General features: G+C 41.0%; 2 protein-coding genes and 1 long non-coding RNA gene across 8 annotated transcripts; 2 read left to right on the top strand and 1 right to left on the bottom strand.

Annotated features, from left to right (window-relative positions):
• Positions 1 to 3,843: 3,843 nt before the first annotated feature.
• On the top strand, positions 3,844 to 8,871 carry LOC307020537 (G2/M phase-specific E3 ubiquitin-protein ligase-like). Of its 3 annotated transcripts, none has more exons than XM_079651959.1 (13): positions 3,844 to 3,918; positions 4,806 to 4,923; positions 5,058 to 5,170; positions 5,291 to 5,600; positions 5,726 to 5,817; positions 6,217 to 6,258; positions 6,486 to 6,553; positions 6,637 to 6,729; positions 6,836 to 7,146; positions 7,255 to 7,433; positions 7,583 to 7,755; positions 7,888 to 8,102; positions 8,214 to 8,871. In XM_079651959.1, exons 1-13 carry the CDS (start codon positions 3,853 to 3,855, stop codon positions 8,453 to 8,455), a joined length of 2,022 nt encoding a protein of 673 aa, XP_079508085.1. In that variant the 5' UTR covers positions 3,844 to 3,852; the 3' UTR covers positions 8,456 to 8,871. The 3 variants fall into 3 exon arrangements, with proteins under 3 accessions (XP_079508085.1, XP_079508084.1, XP_079508086.1); XM_079651958.1 differs by having other exon boundaries at positions 5,058 to 5,179; XM_079651960.1 differs by lacking the exon at positions 6,637 to 6,729 and having other exon boundaries at positions 5,058 to 5,179.
• Positions 8,872 to 8,950: 79 nt separating this feature from the next.
• LOC307020539 (uncharacterized protein) lies at positions 8,951 to 13,093 on the bottom strand. 4 transcript variants are annotated; one of them, XM_079651962.1, is made up of 5 exons: positions 12,929 to 13,079; positions 12,116 to 12,215; positions 10,835 to 11,576; positions 10,211 to 10,429; positions 8,951 to 9,747 (listed from the first exon to the last, which is right to left on the bottom strand). In XM_079651962.1, the coding sequence occupies exons 1-5, from the start codon at positions 12,992 to 12,994 to the stop codon at positions 9,531 to 9,533; spliced, it is 1,344 nt and encodes a 447-aa protein (XP_079508088.1). In that variant the 5' UTR covers positions 12,995 to 13,079; the 3' UTR covers positions 8,951 to 9,530. The 4 variants fall into 4 exon arrangements, with proteins under 4 accessions (XP_079508088.1, XP_079508090.1, XP_079508089.1 ...); XM_079651964.1 differs by having other exon boundaries at positions 10,245 to 10,429; XM_079651963.1 differs by lacking the exon at positions 12,929 to 13,079 and adding an exon at positions 12,711 to 12,920.
• Positions 13,094 to 14,675: 1,582 nt separating this feature from the next.
• Positions 14,676 to 18,596, top strand: LOC307020731. The gene is made up of 6 exons (XR_013802969.1): positions 14,676 to 14,874; positions 15,793 to 15,853; positions 16,597 to 16,744; positions 16,925 to 17,080; positions 17,274 to 17,367; positions 18,082 to 18,596. It is a non-coding gene; the product is annotated as an uncharacterized lncRNA (long non-coding RNA).
• Positions 18,597 to 18,896: the final 300 nt, after the last annotated feature.

Genomic DNA, 18,896 nt, shown 5'->3' with positions numbered 1-18,896 from the left:
GCCATGCTTCTCGTTTTCTCACATGCTCTGGCAGCTAGCGCGTGCACGAGAGAGGGGAGGGGCTTAGAGCGTGCTTGAGAGGGGAGGTACTGCAGGCACGGCTGCAGTGCACGGAGTGGAAGCAGAGCGCTGAACACACACGGCTCTTATTAAAACGGCGCTTTCTCACCGGATTACTTTCCCCCGTCATTCTTAAAGTACTGATACTAATGAAACGGAGGAATCGTAACGTTTTTAACGGCAGGGTATCGCGGTATACCTTTCAAGTATCGGTACACCATGCAACTATAGTCAGGAGTCAGTGAGTGTCTCTCCCCCAAACTCACACATATAAAATTCGATATGAACTGAAGAGTCGCATGAAACTAGGCAAAGAGCCGCATGCGGCTCGAGAGCCGCGGGTTTGCCACCCCTGCTCTGGACGAACCGGAGCCTGAAAGCAGCCCCTCTGCTTGCCAGGTGAACCAGGCCATGTCCCCCCTCCTCCTTTGGCAGGAACAGGACGCTCTGAGGGACCCAGTGCATGCGGTCCCAGAATAAGTCCACCATGAGAGCCTGCACCCTGGACAGCAGGTTTACGGGTGGGTCGGTGCATGCCAGCCGGTGAACCAGCATGGAGGAAACAAGGTTGCTTAAAATAAGGATACGCCCTTTAAAAGAAAGTTTGGGAAGGATCCACTTCCACTTCTTTAACCGGCCTTCCACTTTCTCTATAAGCCCGTCCAAGTTTTTCAACAAAACGTGTCATCACCAAGATAAATACCCAGGTACTTTACCCCTGCCCTTTTCCAACCAAGGCCCCCAGGTAACAACAAGCTGTCAATACTGCCCTCTCCTACTGCTAAGGCCTCACTTTTCCCCCAGTTGACTCGAGCAGATGAGATTTTGCAAAAATTGCTCACAGTTTCAGTTAAAACATTGATGTCATCTTGTTTTTTAACAAAGAGCATATCATCATGTCATCCGCATACGCAGACAATTTAAAAACATCCCTACAGCCAGGAAAAGAGAAACCCTGTAACTTTGACCTTAACCGGTGTAAAAAGGGCTCTATGGGCAGGGAGTAGAGCATCCCGGACAAAGAGCAGCCCTGTCGGACTCCTCTCTGAGCTTCAAAAGGAGCACACAAACTACTGTTTATCTTCAGTACACTCTCAATGTCCCTGTACAAGACCTGGATCTTGGCTATGAGACCAGAACTGAACCCAAAAGCTTCCAGCGTCTGCCACAAGTACTGGTGTTCAACTCGGTCAAAAGCCTTTTCTTGGTCTAGAGAAATCAGACCAAGCTCACAGCCCAATGAACCGGAGAGTTCCAAAACATCTCGAATTAGAGTCACGTTGTCAGTTATCAACCTGCTGGGTACACAGTATGTCTGGTCTACGTGAATGACATGCTCCATCACTTTTCTCAGCCTCGTCGCTAACACTTTGGAAAGCAGCTTGTTGTCCGTACAGAGTAGAGACACAGGACGCCAGTTCTTAATCTCCTGCAGGTCTCCTTTCTTAGGGAGGAGAGTGAGCACAGCTCTCCTGCAACTCAGAGGCAACCTCCCGTTACTAAGACTGTCTCTGAGCACACTCAGCAGGTCGTCACCTATAACCGGCCAGAGAGCCTTATAGAAGTCTTCAGGCAGGCCGTCTATGCCAGGAGCCTTCCCACTCTGCATGCTCTGCAGGGCCTCCTGCAGCTCCTGGGCAGAGAGCTCCGACTCCAGCTCAGCATGGTCCTCCTCAGGGACGTTAGGAAGGCCCTCATAGAACGACTGCGCCACCTCTGGCTCGGCCTGGAACTCTGTTTTGTAGAGCCCTTTGTAGAACTCCACAGCACACTGACGAATGTCGGCGGACTCCTGAAGCAGCTGCCCAGCATTGGATCGCAGGGAGTGCATCAGCCTCCTCTGACCATTCTTACGCTCTAGACCAAAGAAAAAGTGAGAGGGAGCGTCCATTTTCACGATGTTCTGAAACCGGGATCTGACCAGAGCACCCTGAGAAGAAAACCCCAGCAGGTCAGACAGAGCTGAGTTTTTACTTTTGAAAACTTCAACATGTTCTCGCTCTCCTGTGGAGTCTGCCAATCCCTGCAGCTCCACCACTTCTCTTTCCAGAGCTCCCAGAGATCTAGCCATGTCCTTTGTGACATTGAAAGTGTACTGTAGGCAAAGCTGCTTGATCTTGACTTTACCTACATCCCACCACTGCTGAAGAGAATTGTACTCACTCTTAGATAAACGGTAGTTTTCCCAAAATAATTTAAAAACATTTTTACAATGGTTGTCGGCCAACAGAGAAGCATTAAAGTGCCAATACGCACTATTACACTTAACATGATTAATAAAAACGGAGACTTGTACGAGGGAATGGTCAGAGATTCCCACTGGACTGATGGAGCAGCTTCTGCTCACATTAATGTGATAAACATAGACACGATCCAGCCTAGCTAGAGACAACAGGTTATCCCTACAGTGCACCCACGTGTATTGCTGCTGGCCCGGGTGGAAGTGCCTCCAAACATCACACAGCTCAAAGCTTTCTGTTAATCTTATTAAGGCACTCTTCGAGGCAGCCTGCGGTTCCTGGTGGTTCCTATCCAGCAGAGGGTTCTCTGTGCAGTTGAAGTCACCCCCCAGGAACAGATACTCCTCACCATCACAGGTGCTAAGAGTGTATTTCAGTTTCTCAAAAAACAAAAGCCTCTCTGCGCCCACACTGGGAGCATAACAATTTATAAAACATATTTTAACTTTTTCAAATTCAGCATTTATTTTGAGCAAGTTTCCTGGGATGACCTCATCGACCGTACAGGAGAAGGGTGTAAAGCCCCTCGCAAAGAGAATGGCAACCCCTCCACTATTGCTGCGCTTATGGCTGAAGAAGCCCTCCCCCCCATTCCCTCCTCCAGTCACTCTCGTTCTCAGCAGTACTGTGAGTTTCCTGGAGAAACGTCACATTTAAACTCTTGTTTCCCAATAAAGTAAATAAAAGTGCTCTCTTAGCATCCCCTCGAGCGCCGTTAATGTTTAAAGAGCCCATCTTTATGTCACTCATTATGAAATTATAGTTGCATCCTAACACAATCAAAAACCTGGCTGAAGAAAAATAAAAAGTAAAACCAAGATGTACTTATTCATCTTTCTTTGCAGTTTCCTCTCTAATCCTCTGAAGTATCTTAGTAGTAATATTCATCCCGCTTTCGTCTCATTAGTATGCATAAAAAAGTGACAGGTCACACCTCCCCCATTATGCAAATGAGCTAAGTCCCGCCTCCCCTTTGATCGAGGTGTGAGATCTCAAGTAGGTGTGATATCCCAAGTAGGTGTGAGATCCGTCGATAGGAGGGGGATGATGTGTATTCACAGGTGTGAAAAGCCCCCACTGTTGCGCCTTATGGTGTATAATAAAAAATGTTTCAATCACATTAGTATGCATAAAAAGTGACAGGTGGGCCCGCCCCCAAGTGTGTGTGTGTGTGTGTGTGTGTGTGTGTGTGTGTGTGTGTGTGTGTGTGTGTGTGTGTGTGTGTGTGTGTGTGTGTGTGTGTGTGTGTGTGTGTGTGTGTGTGTGTGTGTGTGTGTGTGTGTGTGTGTGTGTGTGTGTGTGTGTGTGTGTGTGTGTGTGTGTGTGTGTGTGTGTGTGTGAATCAGTCACGGATGTACGGTGGCCCTGAGAGGCCAGGGTGCTGCAAATAAAAGAACGCTGCAAATAAAAAAAACGCTGCAAATAAAAAAAACGCTGCAAATAAAAAACGCCGCGATGCAAATAAAAAAGCCACAACGGAAGTGAATTACCGGGGACTATTATTGCTGATGCACATACGACGGAAGTTAATTACCGGGGACTATTATTGCTGATGCACATGCGGTTTTTTATGCGAGAGAAGAAGAAGGCTGGGGGATCTCCGGGAAACATCTCATGGGTAAGTTTATAATGTTAAAGTTACACAGGATGTAGATAATATCTGTCGCTGCCGTATTTATGACTTTAAATGACGTTATTTTGTGTGTGGGAGCAGATTATGTGTGTAGTGTATAATGTTAGTAGAACATAGCTTTGATCAAAACTGCAGAAAGCTATTTTCAAGTTGTTTGCTTGTCTGTAAAAACTGTTTGATTCTGCTCGATTTATCCGTGCAGCTTGAACCGTTTTAAATCTAGACCACACACACACACACACACACACACACACACACACACACACACACACACACACACACACACACACACACTCACAGTATTCTTGCGTGTTTAACTGCCTGAAACTTGTCTTGCCCTTGTCAGTGGGGAATGTCGTGATTAAGACACACTTGCAATCCATTTTGGGAGATTCCTTGTATTAAGCCAGCGTTGAAAGTAGTACTGATTAGTCTTTCCAAATGTGTTAGTGTTATTTAAAAACTAGTGCAGTGCCCGTTCGGGGCATGGCCGTTCAAAGCTTGTGCCTGTACTAAGCGGACCGATTGTTTGGCTCCCATAATTGCTGCTTGCAATGTTGTCCGGGGGGCGTACCCGATCGGAGCGCGTAGATTCGTCAAAAATAAAGGTTTAGAAAAATGAATCCCAAAAAATTCTAAATGAAGGATGCAAATCATCATGCAATCCGCAAGCCATATCCGAAAGCTTAGGTCGATCTGACAAACAGTCAGAGAGATATGCGAGCCACAGACACACACACAGACACACACACACACACACACACACGGACATTTCTTGCTTTATATATAGATAGATAGATAGATAGATAGAAAGATGTTCATGCAATTGAAGCGCAAAGCAACCTAATGATACTTTATTTGTTTTCTTGCAGGTCATAATGTATTGTCCTTTTTGTGGACAGCAGCAGGACTCTAAATCAGCCTTTTGCTGTTCATGTGGCAAGGACCTCAAATTCCTGTGTGATGTTGATAAAACAGGCACAAGTGGAGGTAATTTTTATTTTTTTATTTTTTGAATTAGGCTTAGGCAATGTACACTCTATATCTTATGAGTATGGGTGAGAACACTGTATGTCTCTCTGTTCTTTGTCATTGACGATTGATTGGACTCTTATTTCAAGCAGAGGCTACAGGAAAAAGCACACTGGAGTTATTCCGGACTTTCCGGAGTGTAAAAGAGAAGGAGAGACGAGCAGGTTTTAAGAAAAAAAAAACACCATCAAAAGACAACCTGAAGGTTGTGAAGGTACATTTTTTTGCTGAGATAGACTAATAATTTGCCGACAGTCCATTCTGTCATGTATTTATAGTGTCACTGAACTAGTTAACAGTCGCCTATTTCGTTGTTTCTCTGTAGATTTCAGTAGGCCTTATGAGGCTGAAAGATGGTGTACTGAAGACTGTAAGAGGAACAGTACTTCCCCTTTTGATGCGACCAGAGTCGGATGCGGACGAATTGCAGAGAGCTGCTGAGCAAAAAATGAAGACCTTCGACAGAAATGTACATGGTGGTCCCTACGTACTGCTCTACCCTGACGGTACAAAGATAACTAATATACCAGGAACAGAAGTACCCTTCACTCTAAACGAGTACAAAGAGGTAGTGGGGAAGGCCTACCAACGTATCACACTGTACATTTGTACAGCTGAAGATTTCTTTACATCTTGTAAGTAATTGTGAAATTAATTACCAACCAAGAAGAGCTTTTTAAATTGATTTGTTTGTCAAGGAAAGCACTCTGTTGTTCTGAGTAGTCTAAAATCCTCTTATACCTGTTCTTGTATTTCACAGCTCAGGAAACCAGCTCTGAATCCAACTCATCGGATTCAGAGGTGATCATCATGAGTCCAACTTCTGCAGAATTCAATGCAGCTGATACATTAGTGAGTACTACATTTGTTGTATCTTAGATCGCTTATATTGTAAATTCTATCTGGAAGTGAAAATGTTTCTAGATTTCACATAGACGGCATATTTTTACGATGAAACATGTCCCAAAATAGCATTTTAAATTGCGGTAAATGTTGCAGCGTCCTGGCTTACACATATTATACAAACTTAAGAAAACAACTTTATTTAGTGCAGATCCCTGCAAAATCACACAATAATAATGTGTATGTTTTTCACTGAAAGTAATAATGTAAGAAGGATCATTCCCCCTGGCGCAAATCACATACACTTTCTGTTAGAATAATAGAATTCAATATTTATGTTCAAATGTGTTAAGCTCTAGTTCTGTCAAATTTGAAGTGTCACACTGATATATTGTTTTTTACTTCCAGGTATGGGAACCTGCAGAGTCAGGCAGTGATTCAGCAGCTCCGGTAATTGTGGCTCCAAAACATTGTCTTTTGTTCACATTTAGCCTTGTCTGGAAATATTGTCACACAATTAATGTCTTAAACTACATGAAATAACGTGTCACACTGACCCAGAGATCCACGTTTGTGTACATTAGAATAGTCTTTTCTTTCTAAATCAGCCCTCAGATAGCCATGATTTAAAATACTTCAACTTACCTGTCCCATCCCTGTTATGGTTTGTGATTCAGGTCTTATTTTCTGACTCACAAGAGGGCCCAGGAACATCAGGAGGTGTGCTGGAAACTGCGTGCTATAGGTATTATACTTTCCTTTCTACAATTCAAGTATGTTTTATATGAAAACATCAACAATGTAAACTTGTGTATGTCAATTTCTCAGCAAATATACTCAGCTGTATGCGCCCATTGTAATAGAGGATAAGGATGACTCAGACAGTGTTGAGTGCAGTCATGACATTCCAGAGGATACAAAGTAAGAGAAAAGTTACCCTTACTTCAACTGTGGTTGTTATTTTTCCTGATCAAAAATGTGTGCTATGGTGTACCATTTAACATGGTCATAATTTATCTGATGACAGGGTGGACCAGCAATCACTTTCTGAGATAACTGCAAACCTGGCCCTAGAGATTGACCATCGAGCTGTCAGCAGATTTAACATCTGTCGCTCGAACATCTGGGATGGAGCAGTCAGAGGATTCAAAAGGGCAACATTCTCAGAAAAGAAAGACATCCTGGTGAAATTCTCTGACGATGAAGGGAGGTTTGAGGAAGGTCTCGATACAGGTGGCCCCAAGAGAGAATTCCTCTCCCTTCTCATGAAAGAGCTGAACAAACGGCCCATATTTGATGGACCTGTGGAGAGCCGCTACCTGGTCTACAATTCAACAGGTTCTGTTTTGTGTATAATGTTTTAAAAGAACCCATATTTCAACCTTGCAGTGTTTTCAAATATAGAAACTGATTTAATATTTCTTTATTCTGCATTATCTTGGACAGCTATCAGAGAGGATGAGTATTATTTAGCAGGGAAGATGATTGCTGTGTCCATTGTGCATGGTGGACCTGGTCCTAATTTTCTGTCAGAGGATCTGGTCAGCTACATCTCAGGGCAGAGCAGTTTCAAGGCATCTGTCGGAGACATTACAGATGAGGAGATAGGGAAAGTCCTACAAGAGGTATGAGAAGGGTGTGAAATTCTAGAATAGGTAAAGAGAGAGTTTTGTCCACTTAAACCATTCTTTCAAGATATACTTCTGGCATTACCATTTTTTATAATTACGTGTCATATTTGAAATGTGTGGGACTCTGTTATCTCTTCTTTTAGATTCAGAATTCACCCTCAGTGGAGATCCTTCAGGACTTGATGATACGGAACAGTGCCATGTTGCAGACTGCTGGGTGCTTCAGACATGTCAGGTCATGTGAAGAAAAAAGAATGATAGTAGAGGATTACCTGAAGTGGTACATAATCCACAGGAACAACACTGCAATCGAAAGGTAGGTTTTTGTATTTCATTGTTATTGCTAAAATAATTATGAAAAACGTGTTGCTGTTGTCCCATTTTCTTGCTTACTTACTTCTACATGATGCACATGTATCTTTGCATGCATCTTTTAATTGTATTTTAGATTCAAGGCTGGACTTGAAAGTTTGCAGTTTCTGACAGCTCTGCAGCAGCATCCGACGGTCCTGACCCCTGCTCTCTGTCATGCCGATGTGAAGCTGTCTGCTGCAGAGATGGAAAATCTGTTCCAGCCTGAATTTAGTCAACAGGGAAGCAACAGAAGGGCTCAGGAAGAGAAAGCTATGAGTTACTGGGCAGATTATCTTCTCGATTGTGAAGGTTAGTCAATTTGCTCTTGTCTGATTTTTATACACACAGATTATAAAGAGTTCCGGTGTTGATGTAGATAGTATTTACTGTCAATTGATTCCAATGTTCTCTACTTTTTAGAAAATGACAGCTCAGTGACCTTGGAGGAGGTGTTAATGTTCGCTACAGGTGTGCCATGTGTGCCTCCTGCTGGTATGAGTCCTCTGCCACGCCTTCAGTTCCTATGTTCTACAACGTCAACATTCCCAATGGCAAATACCTGTGCCAAAATTTTAAAGCTTCCTCTTTTGGACACTTATGGTGCCTTCAAAGCCAACATGAACTTTGGCATTAATAATTCCCCCGGCTTTGGGTGCCTTTAAACAATTAAATAACTTGTGGTAAAAGTTAATGTTCCCACACACAGTAGCTACACAGTCCGTTGTTTTAATGTTGCGATCTGTCAGACCAAAATGTTGTGACGTAAGAGAGATGTGAGTATTTTTCATGGCAGATTTGTCCTATTTCATATCTAACATGTGAACAACACCACACATTTGTATTGTATTGTTATTATATTCTCGTTAGGTAGGTAAGGTAGACCGTGGTTAAATCAAGAGTTCAGAACATGTGTTAAGGTGTTTTACAAATATTTACATAAACAGTAAATAAAGACTGCAAAAGGCACCTTGTTGTGCAAATGTGCCAATTTTGTTTTGCCCATTTTATCAACATGTTTTTACATGGACTTTGTGAAAGAGTAAAGCTGAATGACTCTTCATTAAATGGTTTAAAAGTGTTTCATTTTAACGTAAGGACTTGTTTTTCTACGTAAGGCATATATGTTACACACTCGCTACAAAGATGACACGGCTGTAGCTGGTTCACAAGATTTTATTCTCAGATCCACTGTGAAAACAGAAATAACAGTAGCATATGTGACTGATGCAATGAATGAATGTTATTGTTGATTCATCAATTTGTTATGGGCTGTGTCTGAAATCACTCAATACTCCCTATATAGAATTCCCTATATAAGGAGTAGGGAGTAGTGAATGAGAGTGATTTCGGACACGCCTTGGTCTTTAAAATGTCAGAAAGTGAAGCCTCACAGAGAACAAATTAATCCAGCAAATATTCACATTTTAGAGGCTGGAACCTGCTTATATTCAAAATTAAAATCAATTACCAAAATATTAGGTGTATAATCTTCTGACGATCGACCATTCAACTGATAACACGGATGTAACACTAAACATGTTTTACAAAATACATGAATATGGTGTATGTTTATTTAAACAAAGAAAGGTTTCAGTCTAATGACTTATGCAAAGATACAAGCTGAATATTTCACTGGACTTATCTACTCAGAATTGCAGCATTCTAAATAATATTCAACCTACATTGGAAACTTGTACACACAAAAAAGGTTCTGGGGGGCTGGTGGGGCAATGTATTCTACACTCCAGACATGTTTTTCATGGAAATGTAATTCTGAACAGCAGCTGTCCAGTTCACTGGTGGAGCCAACCCACTCCGTCTTTGCAAGTCCACAAAATGCATCTCCAGATTCTCATCACCACACAAATTGTACTGGGATGATGCTTGCATGATGCCATCAAAGTGGTGTAGGGCTTCCCAGGACACTGGAAATCCACACTCCCTTCCGCCAAACCTATGACCAGTCATAAATTGAAACATGAGTCAAGTGATTACAAATGGATCATTTAACCCCCCAAACATGCTAGATAAGCATTATAACTAAAACTCCATTGAGTCAGTTCTTCGTTAATTAAATCCTAAACAAAGAGCTTTGACTTGAGAAATTAATCTCAGGTTGACAGCAGCTCTTTCAGTCAAATATGGTCATTCTACTCACTTTCTAACACAAGGTACTTTTTGGAATTGAGTAAGATAAATCGACAGAATAGCTTTGGATATCTTCTGATTTAGGTTTTGTGTTGGAATCCATTTTTAGTCGTTTAAGACTTGAAATCATTTTTGAAATAATGAGTTTTCAGAATAAATGAATCACGTTATTTATCAAGTGACAAACTTGTCATATTGGGCTGATACACCAAATTATATGAAGTCAGATATATTTTAAAGTAATATTACCAAACAATTTGAATATAAACCTGTGAGGCAGGTGGTACATGGCATCAGGTTTACCTGATGGACACTGAGACAGGCGAACAGGTCTGATGGTGTGGTTGTTCCACAGCTGTCTGTACTCATCGAGGTCTTTTTGGAAGATGCCCAAAAACACATATCGCAGCAGACACTTGTGCTCATGGCTCCCATTGAAGAGGTGCCTCTCTCTAAGGTCACTGAAGAGCTCGATCCAGAACTGAGTCCTAATGGTGGAATTCAAAACTTTTGTATTTCATGAAAAAAAGACAACTTCAAGTAAAAAGTCACAATATTTCTAGAGATGTTGAACATTTCTTGGTGCGCTCCTACATTATTTCATTTGGGAGCACATAAACTCCCTTGGGAAAATGTTAGTGTACAGCTCTAATGTAATTTCACAATTTTTTTTTCATCCAGATAGATTTAAAGTATTTGGGCACCTCTGTAACACACACACACACACACACACACACACACACACACACACACACACACACACACACACACACACACACACACACACACACACACACACACACACACACACACACACACACACACACACACACACACACACACACACACACACACACACACACACTATTGGACCTGACCTTAAAAGGCTATACCTTTGCTTTCTGAAGAAAGACCACCAACTCTCGATGCGCTGGTTTGCAGTTGAGGTACCATACATGTGACTGAGGGCTCCTGCAAAATCATCTGTGTGTTGAGATCGTAATGTGCAGTTAATGGCTGCCATAGTGCCGTTTTCAGTTCCACAGTCAGTGCGAAGGCGGGCTGGAAGTAGTCCAAACTCCGATACACACTGCAGGTAGTACTGCGCAATGATGCCCGGATTGTTGTTAGTGCTGCCACTCCTGAGCCACATAACTTTCCTTGAAAAGCCGTCGATGCAGCCACTGATGGCAATACCAAAGGGTTTAAGTTTATCATATCCATCAGCGTGCCACACTTGGTTTGGTCCTGCTGTGACGTATCCCCTTCGGACAAACCTTCGCCTGGAACGAAGTTGAACACCAGATGGATCTAGTCTGGAAATCGTCTGTCTAACATCCTCCCTTTTTACTGTCAGGTGATACTTTTGTTGCAATGTCTGCCACATAGCTCTGTAACCCAACAGCCGACCCGAGCCTCTCAGTTCATGTGCAACAGTTTGGTGTACAGTGCCAATGGGAGTGTAGTCTGTCCTTCTTGTTAAGCCAGCGTTCTGTAGCCTCCTCTTTAAGGTCCTCAGACTAAGAAAAATGTTGTGTCTTTTTTCTAGAAAATCAAGTATCACTTCATAAGCGTGTCCCTCCGTGAAGTACTTGTGGATGAGGCCTGCCTTGATTCCTTCATTAGATGCTGTGACTGAAGGGAAAAGACAACAGTGTCATTAGGAATGAAACTTAATAACAAAAAACCTATTAAGAAAAAAATGAAAATGTATCAGTAATGAGGAAAATACCTGAAAAGTTTGATGCATAAGTGTATGTTTTCAGTATGTTCAATGCGTGAACAATTCCAGACATGAGGAGCAAAAAAGAAGAGAAATAAACAGGCAAAGGACAACATATTGGGATACTTACATAATTGGTAAGGATAAAAATACATATCAATCTAGAGGTAGCAAACAAAAAGGTACCCTTTTAATGCCTGTATTTGTGCATAAACGCATCAGAAGGCTCAACCCTCAGCACATGAAGGAGCACATAATTGGTCAACTTTGGTATTTCACCTGATTTTTTTACTTGTTGGCATTTTTTTTATCAGTAGTTCTAAATCATGTTGAAATTGCCATGACTGACAATAATATGTGTATAGCATATATTAAAATGGCAACAAATCATATACAAATAAGACATTATCACTGTACTGGTGAAATTCTTGACTTTTAAGGAGGAGCTTACCATCTTCGAGAAAGGGAGCCAAACATTCAATGTTGCTGCCACAGGAGCCGCAAAACCTCCCAAAACACCCAGCAGTCCCACAATATGGACAATACATTGCCTGTGGAAAAAGAGCAATGTGAATGTTATTCATTTGCAATTAAGTAACAGCTACTTGGTAAGCTATTGCAGCAGGTAATGTTACCTGCAAACAGCTGACACTAATTTAACAGCAGATATCAGCTGCAATCACTTAATATCTGAACCATGCATCTACAATGTCAAAATACATTAAAAAAAAAAGAAAGATTTAAAGCCAGTACACTTCTCAAAGGAAGCACGTCTTGGATAGGATAGAGACCCTTCTCTATCTCTAAGCAGGATAAGAGACCCTCATTTATCTCTAGACAGGCACATTTAGATGACATGTTGATGGAGTCAAGATTGACTACAGGATGTTAGTGAAGATCTATACTTGTATGTATTCAATATAGGGCTGGGCAACGATTATAACACGTTAACTTGCCCAGCCCTAATTCAGTAAAAGTTGTTCCTTCAGAGCATGTTGAGGAGAGGACCCGAGCTCGTCTGTTGAATAAAGGCATATTCAACTTACTTTGTGTGTCTTAGCATCATCTTTAAGTCCCGGTCGGCTCAGATCCGTTTGTTTAGAAAACAGCTAACGTTAGCAGATAAAAGTAGCTATGTTCTACTAACATTATACACTACACACATAATCTGCTCCCACACACAAAATAACGTCATTTAAAGTCATAAATACGGCAGCGACAGATATTATCTACATCCTGTGTAACTTTAACATTATAAACTTACCCATGAGATGTTTCCCGGAGATCCCCCAGCCTTCTTCTTCTCTCGCATAAAAAAACGCATGTGCATCAGCAATAATAGTCCCCGGTAATTCACTTCCGTTGTGGCTTTTTTATTTGCATCGCGGCGTTTTTTATTTGCAGCGTTTTTTTTTATTTGCAGCGTTCTTTTATTTGCAGCACCCTGGCCTCTCAGGGCCACCGTACGGATGTCTTCACATGGAGATAAAGACTCCTGTCTCTTAACACCCAAGGTCCTGCAGTCGGCTGAGGCTGTAAAAGTATAGAAAAAGCAGGTAGGAGGGGGTTGAGAGGAGACTCTGGGGTGTCAATATATCCAGACCAAAATATGCGGATTCCGAGCTGATCAGAACACAGAAAGGCTGGGAAATTCTTTTTAGTTTTTGTCTACTATCTACATGTTTGTTATGTGTAGGCCTATGTACATATTTTCAATGCCATCTCTCTCTGTTTCTGCTAATGTGTAAAATATACAAAATAACGTTTTATATACTTATTCTCTTGTTAAAAGGCGATGAAGTTTGCAGCGTAAGCCAGCCATCAGTGTTCTAGATTTTAAGGCTTTGCATACCTCAAAGTGTGTCTAAAAGTATCTTGGCAAGAGAAAAAAAAGCCAAAATTCGCCTAGGCCATTAAAAAGAAACCGAATTGCTGCTAAGAAATAAGTTCAGAAAGCTATGACTCCAGTGGAACACTGTTAGAGTCAAAAGTAACTCTCAATGTATTCAGACAGAGTATGCAGATTGGGGCTGATCAGAACAAAGAAAGCACTTTCCTGGTCAAAAGTTAGTCACACACTCCCTTACTGTCACCCTTACCTCGTCCTATGGCTGTCAGGCCTTTTGGTGTGTGTGTGTGTGTGTGTGTGTGTGTGTGTGTGTGTGTGTGTGTGTGTGTGTGTGTGTGTGTGTGTGTGTGTGTGTGTGGTGTGTGTGTGTGTGTGTGTGTGGGTGTGGGTGTGTGTGTGTGTGTGTGTGTTTGTGTGTGTGTGTGTGTGTGTGTGTGTGTGTGTGTGTGTGTGTGTGTGTGTGTGTGTGTGTGTGTGTGTGTGTGTGTGTGTGTGTGTGTGTGTGTGTGTGTGTGTGTGTGGGTGTGTGTGTGGGTGTGGGTGTGGGTGTGGGTGTGTGTGTGTGTGTGTGAGCCTGGCCCTGCCCCCTCCTCCCCCCTTCCTGCCATCTTATCACTAGACAGAGGGGGGAGGGGTTCTCTCTAAAACACAGTGTCTGTAAAGGTGTGGGGGGGGGGGGGGACGACGACTGTCTCCCCCCTTTCTGCCATCTCTCTCTCTCTGTTTCTACTGATGTGTAAAATATACAAAATAACGTTTTATATACTTACTCTCTTGTTAAAAGGTTATGAAGTTTGCAGCGTAAGCCAGCCATCAGTGTTCTAGTTTTAAGGTTTTGCATACCTCAAAGTGTGTCTAAAAGTATCTTGACAAGAGAAAAAAAGCCAAAATCCGCCTAGGCCATTAAAAAGAAACCGAATTCCACGTTTTACAAATGAACAGGCACAAATGCCGACTTGACTACTTGGCAGTTGATAAAAAGCAGATGTGTCCTTTTTCATCTCTCAAAGGTTTGGGTCCTGTTCAACACTGCACTCTAAGAAATGAAATATGGATGTTGTTTGCATTAATTGCTTTTTTTATATTGAAACTACTAAGTAAATGCACTTTTTACAATTAAATCAAGAGACTTTAATTGCATTTATGTAAAAGTTCAACATTTTGGGATTACATTACCATGTTGTGTTGTATTTAAATGGTAAAGTTATTTAAAACGCACTGATTGTCCCAAAGTGCTTGCCGTATTTTCTCAGCACATGCGGTAAGACCGGGGACATGCGTCATTTGGATCCTGTGACTTTGAGATGTGGATGACAGAACCGCGTATTTTTCCCTTTCCTGTGCCATCCTGCGATTTTCTGGTAAGTTTCTTAAATATTAACATATATTAAACACAAACGGTCCCTGAAACACAAAAGTTGATGTGTATTTTTGATTTCCCTGCTACCAACTGTATACTTTGATGATAGATTTGAAAAGCGGTGCAGCCTAGCTAACAGCTAGCTTAACGGTATCTTTTTAATGATGTTCCCTTGCACTTAAAAGTGTTAGAATATTTCACAAAAGAGGTGAAATTTGAAGCTTTGTCTGTAGAAGTCTCAATCGTTATGTATTTAATGATTTTAGCTTGATGTGGTTATAATTAGTAATGTCAGCTTAACTTTTACCTCTGACCAAGTGGAAACGTGTTTTCCTTCCTTTAAAAAAAATGTGTTTTAAATGTGCTTGATTTAAAGATTTGAGAGCCTGGTTGCAAATGCCAAAAAGGTCATAGGTTAAGGTCTTCTAAGTCTGTTAAAAATAACTTCATCAAGTGTAACGCCCTGAGGGAGGTTTTTTTGTTAAATTGTAAAGCTTATTTGGAAGAAAAGTTTTTCCCATCTGCACTGTACTGTTGCGTCAGCCGGAGCCGTGCTTGGTCGTTACGTTAATTATGTCGGTGAGGAATATCAAAGTGTGAATTATTTAAAGCATGTAAAGGAACGCACTCAACAAGCACATCTTCACTTAAGACAACTCTTAAATAGACACGGAATTCACCCGACATAATCAGAGAGAGAGAGAGCAAGATTAAATCGTGGTAGTGGCAGGTACTTTCGCCGCAGATGCCACTATTTGCTGAGACTACTGCGGCTGCTGAAGGGGTGTTACTCTGGGTGCCGAGCCAAGCGAATGTTTGTGGCAGTTGCAACATTTTTATTTTTAATGAAAGTATACAGGATTAATTATTTTTGGCATGAAGTTCATTGTGTGACTAATTCTCCAACTTTAAATTTCAGATTTCCAAGTTGTTGGGGAGTAGCCAAATGTATCGATGAAAGCCGGTGGCTCAAAAGTACAGTAAGTATCATTCACGTCTCCAAATAAGTTGAAGGCTAAATGAGTAGGATTTGTCAGTTAAAACAAACAATGTTCTAAGTTGGCTTCAGCTCGAAGCACATGCCGTGTTTAAGATCAGTGGTGGAATGTAACCAACTACATTTACATTACTGCACAAAGTACAAGTACCACAGAAATATACTTGAGTATTTCCATTTTCTGCTACTCTGTACTTCTACTCAATTATATTTCAGTGGGAAATATTGTACTTTTACTAAACTACATTTATTTGACACTTGTAGTTACCTTTTTAGATAATGTTTATATTCACATACATTTACTACTAATTTACTCAGTTCTTTCCAAAATGTGCTCTATATGAACAAATCACAACATTAACACATCTTGTATATATGTCGATTTTTTATTATAAGAACATTGATTTTTATTCTATAATGATGCAACCCTTTTACAAAAGGCATTCTGCACAAAGTACTTTTTCTTTTGATACTTGATTATGTTTGGCTAATAACACTTTGGTGCTTTACCTTAAGTATTATTTTGAACTTGGGACTATAGCAAGTAATGGAGTATTTATACTTTTACTTTAGTACAGGATCTGAGTACTTTTTCCACCACTGCTTAAGATCCAGTAATGGGTTGCTATATCCTGCACCTCACACCCTGAATTATGTTAATGTGTGCAATAATAGCTGTTATTTACAGTACATTTTGATCATTAACAAATGTATCTTTTTCTGTAGGTTTTGAATCTGGAGATGCAAACAGTGTACTGAGACTCAATCTACAAGGTACCAATTACTGAAGCACTATAAATTAAAAATCCTTCAGGACAAGCCCTTCATCACTGAGTTCGGAGAGTGATGGCCAGCTCTGTTTTCAGAGAGCGAGGTGATTTTTTAAATATTTTAATAGATGCATGTATAAGAAAAGAACCTCAGCTGAACTTCTTTGTTTTGTTTACACCAGTAGATGAACTCCTTTCCTTTCTGCTATGACACTTGATGGATATTATTATAGATGCAACAGCTTTAAACAAAACATGTTAACCTGTATCACAATGTGTTGCAGGGAAACGCAGAATTCACCCGCATCACCACCGTTCCGCTGCTGCCTACCTTCATGTCTCAACTGGATCGCCATTCGTCTCAGTTGATGAAGGTTTTCAAAAAGAAGGGAGGAACAGCAGGATGCAATTTGGGCCTGATCATGGCAGCCATGGACAAGGTATGTAGTTGTATTAAATTGTGTAGTTTTGGCACTGCAACACCATATTCTCTTTATCTCTCTCTCTTGTTGTCCCTCTCATATAAATATATTTTAACCTCTCTGACCCTCTTCCTTTGACTTGCCAAAAATCAGCACACAAGCATAATCAGTATTCTTGTGTGAAGATTTTGAAAATGTGTTTGTCCCTCAGGATCCCACAGTTGAAACACGATGGGACTGTGTCCTTAAAGCGCTCTGCGTCTACATGAATGAAAGTTCAGAGAGCTTCATAAAGGAATATTTTGGTAAGTTGAAACATAGCCAAACACAGATATATATATATATATATATATATATATATATATATATATATCTATATATATATATATATAAACATTAAAGTAGAGACACTACATACTGATATACCCCTGAACATCAGCAGGAGAGGACTCTTTAAAGTAGAGACACTACATACTGATATACACCTGAACATCAGCAGGAGAGGACTCTTTAATGTAGAGACACTACATACTGATATACACCTGAACATCAGCAGGAGAGGACTCTTTAAAGTAGAGACACTACATACTGATATACCCCTGAACATCAGCAGGAGAGGACTCTTTAAAGTAGAGACACTACATACTGATATACACCTGAACATCGGCAGGAGAGGACTCTTTAAAGTAGAAACACTACATACTGATATACACCTGAACATCAGCAGGAGAGGACTCTTTAAAGTAGAGGCACTACATACTGATATACACCTGAACATTTGCATAATATGTCCTCTTTAAATTAAAAGCAAAAATAACTACTTAAATAATTGAATTAGTTTTTTATTCAAAGTATTTGCTGCTATATTAGCATTCATGTACATTCACAACTACATGTATTTATTTACAATGGAAAATAATAAAAGGATTTGCTCATTTGTTTCATATTATAAAATGATGTGTGTGAGAGCTAGTTCTCATACTGATAATCATGAATACTATGTTCTAATCCCACTTTAGGAGGTTGAACTTCCACAACACAAATGGAGCCAATGGTATTGGAACTCTATCTCGTGAGACACGAAGGAGCAGAGCCCGGGGAACCACTTGTGGATGTTGGTGTCATCATCGAGGGTGTTGGAGTGCTGCGAGAGCTGAAATACTTCGCAAATGGATGGGCAGTACTGCTTGGACTGATTTAAAGCCTCAATCTGAGCTACTCCAAGGAGCTGAAACATACATTTGAATTCATTCAAAAAGTATTGATGGAGTTGGATGGCAACAGACTGTGTCAACCAAGGTGCAGGTTCTGAAAAACAGATTACAAGAGTAATCCCAAGGACAAAATACTGTGACAGAGATAACGTCCAGTTAATTTCCACACACACACACACACACACACACACACACACACACACACACACACACACACACACACACACACACACACACACACACACACACACACACACACACACACACACACACACACACACACACACACACACACACACACACACACACACCCACCAAAAGGCCTGACAGCCATAGGACGAGGTAAGGGTGACAGTAAGGGAGTGTGTGACTAACTTTTGACGAGGAAGGTGCTTTCTTTGTTCTGATCAGCCCCAATCTGCATACTCTGTCTGAATACATTGAGAGTTACTTTTGACTCTAACAGTGTTCCACTGGAGTCATAGCTTTCTGAACTTATTTCTTAGCAGCAATTTGGTTTCTTTTTAATGGCCTGGGCAAATTTTGGCTTTTTTTTCTCTTGCCAAGATACTTTTAGACACACTTTGAGGTATGCAAAGCCTTAAAATCTAGAACACTGA

Source organism: Notothenia rossii (assembly GCF_949606895.1).
Source record: "Notothenia rossii genome assembly, chromosome: 9".
NCBI classification, from domain to species: domain Eukaryota; kingdom Metazoa; phylum Chordata; class Actinopteri; order Perciformes; family Nototheniidae; genus Notothenia; species Notothenia rossii.
Note: the sequence above shows the minus strand (reverse complement) of the source record. Positions and strands in the feature narration are given on the sequence as shown.

Excerpts from the sequence above, each read along its gene's own strand:
- LOC307020539 (XM_079651962.1), bottom strand. The coding sequence starts at position 12,994 with ATGCACATGCGTTTTTTTATGCGAGAGAAGAAGAAGGCTGGGGGATCT. Across the intron at positions 11,577-12,115 it reads GGCTCCCTTTCTCGAAGATG|TCACAGCATCTAATGAAGGA; the intron begins GTAAGCTCCTCC and ends TTTTCCCTTCAG. Across the intron at positions 10,430-10,834 it reads TCTTTCTTCAGAAAGCAAAG|GACTCAGTTCTGGATCGAGC; the intron begins GTATAGCCTTTT and ends TTCCACCATTAG.
- LOC307020537 (XM_079651958.1), top strand. The coding sequence starts at position 3,853 with ATGCACATGCGGTTTTTTATGCGAGAGAAGAAGAAGGCTGGGGGATCT. Across the intron at positions 5,818-6,216 it reads TCAATGCAGCTGATACATTA|GTATGGGAACCTGCAGAGTC; the intron begins GTGAGTACTACA and ends TTTTACTTCCAG. Across the intron at positions 7,434-7,582 it reads TAGGGAAAGTCCTACAAGAG|ATTCAGAATTCACCCTCAGT; the intron begins GTATGAGAAGGG and ends CTCTTCTTTTAG.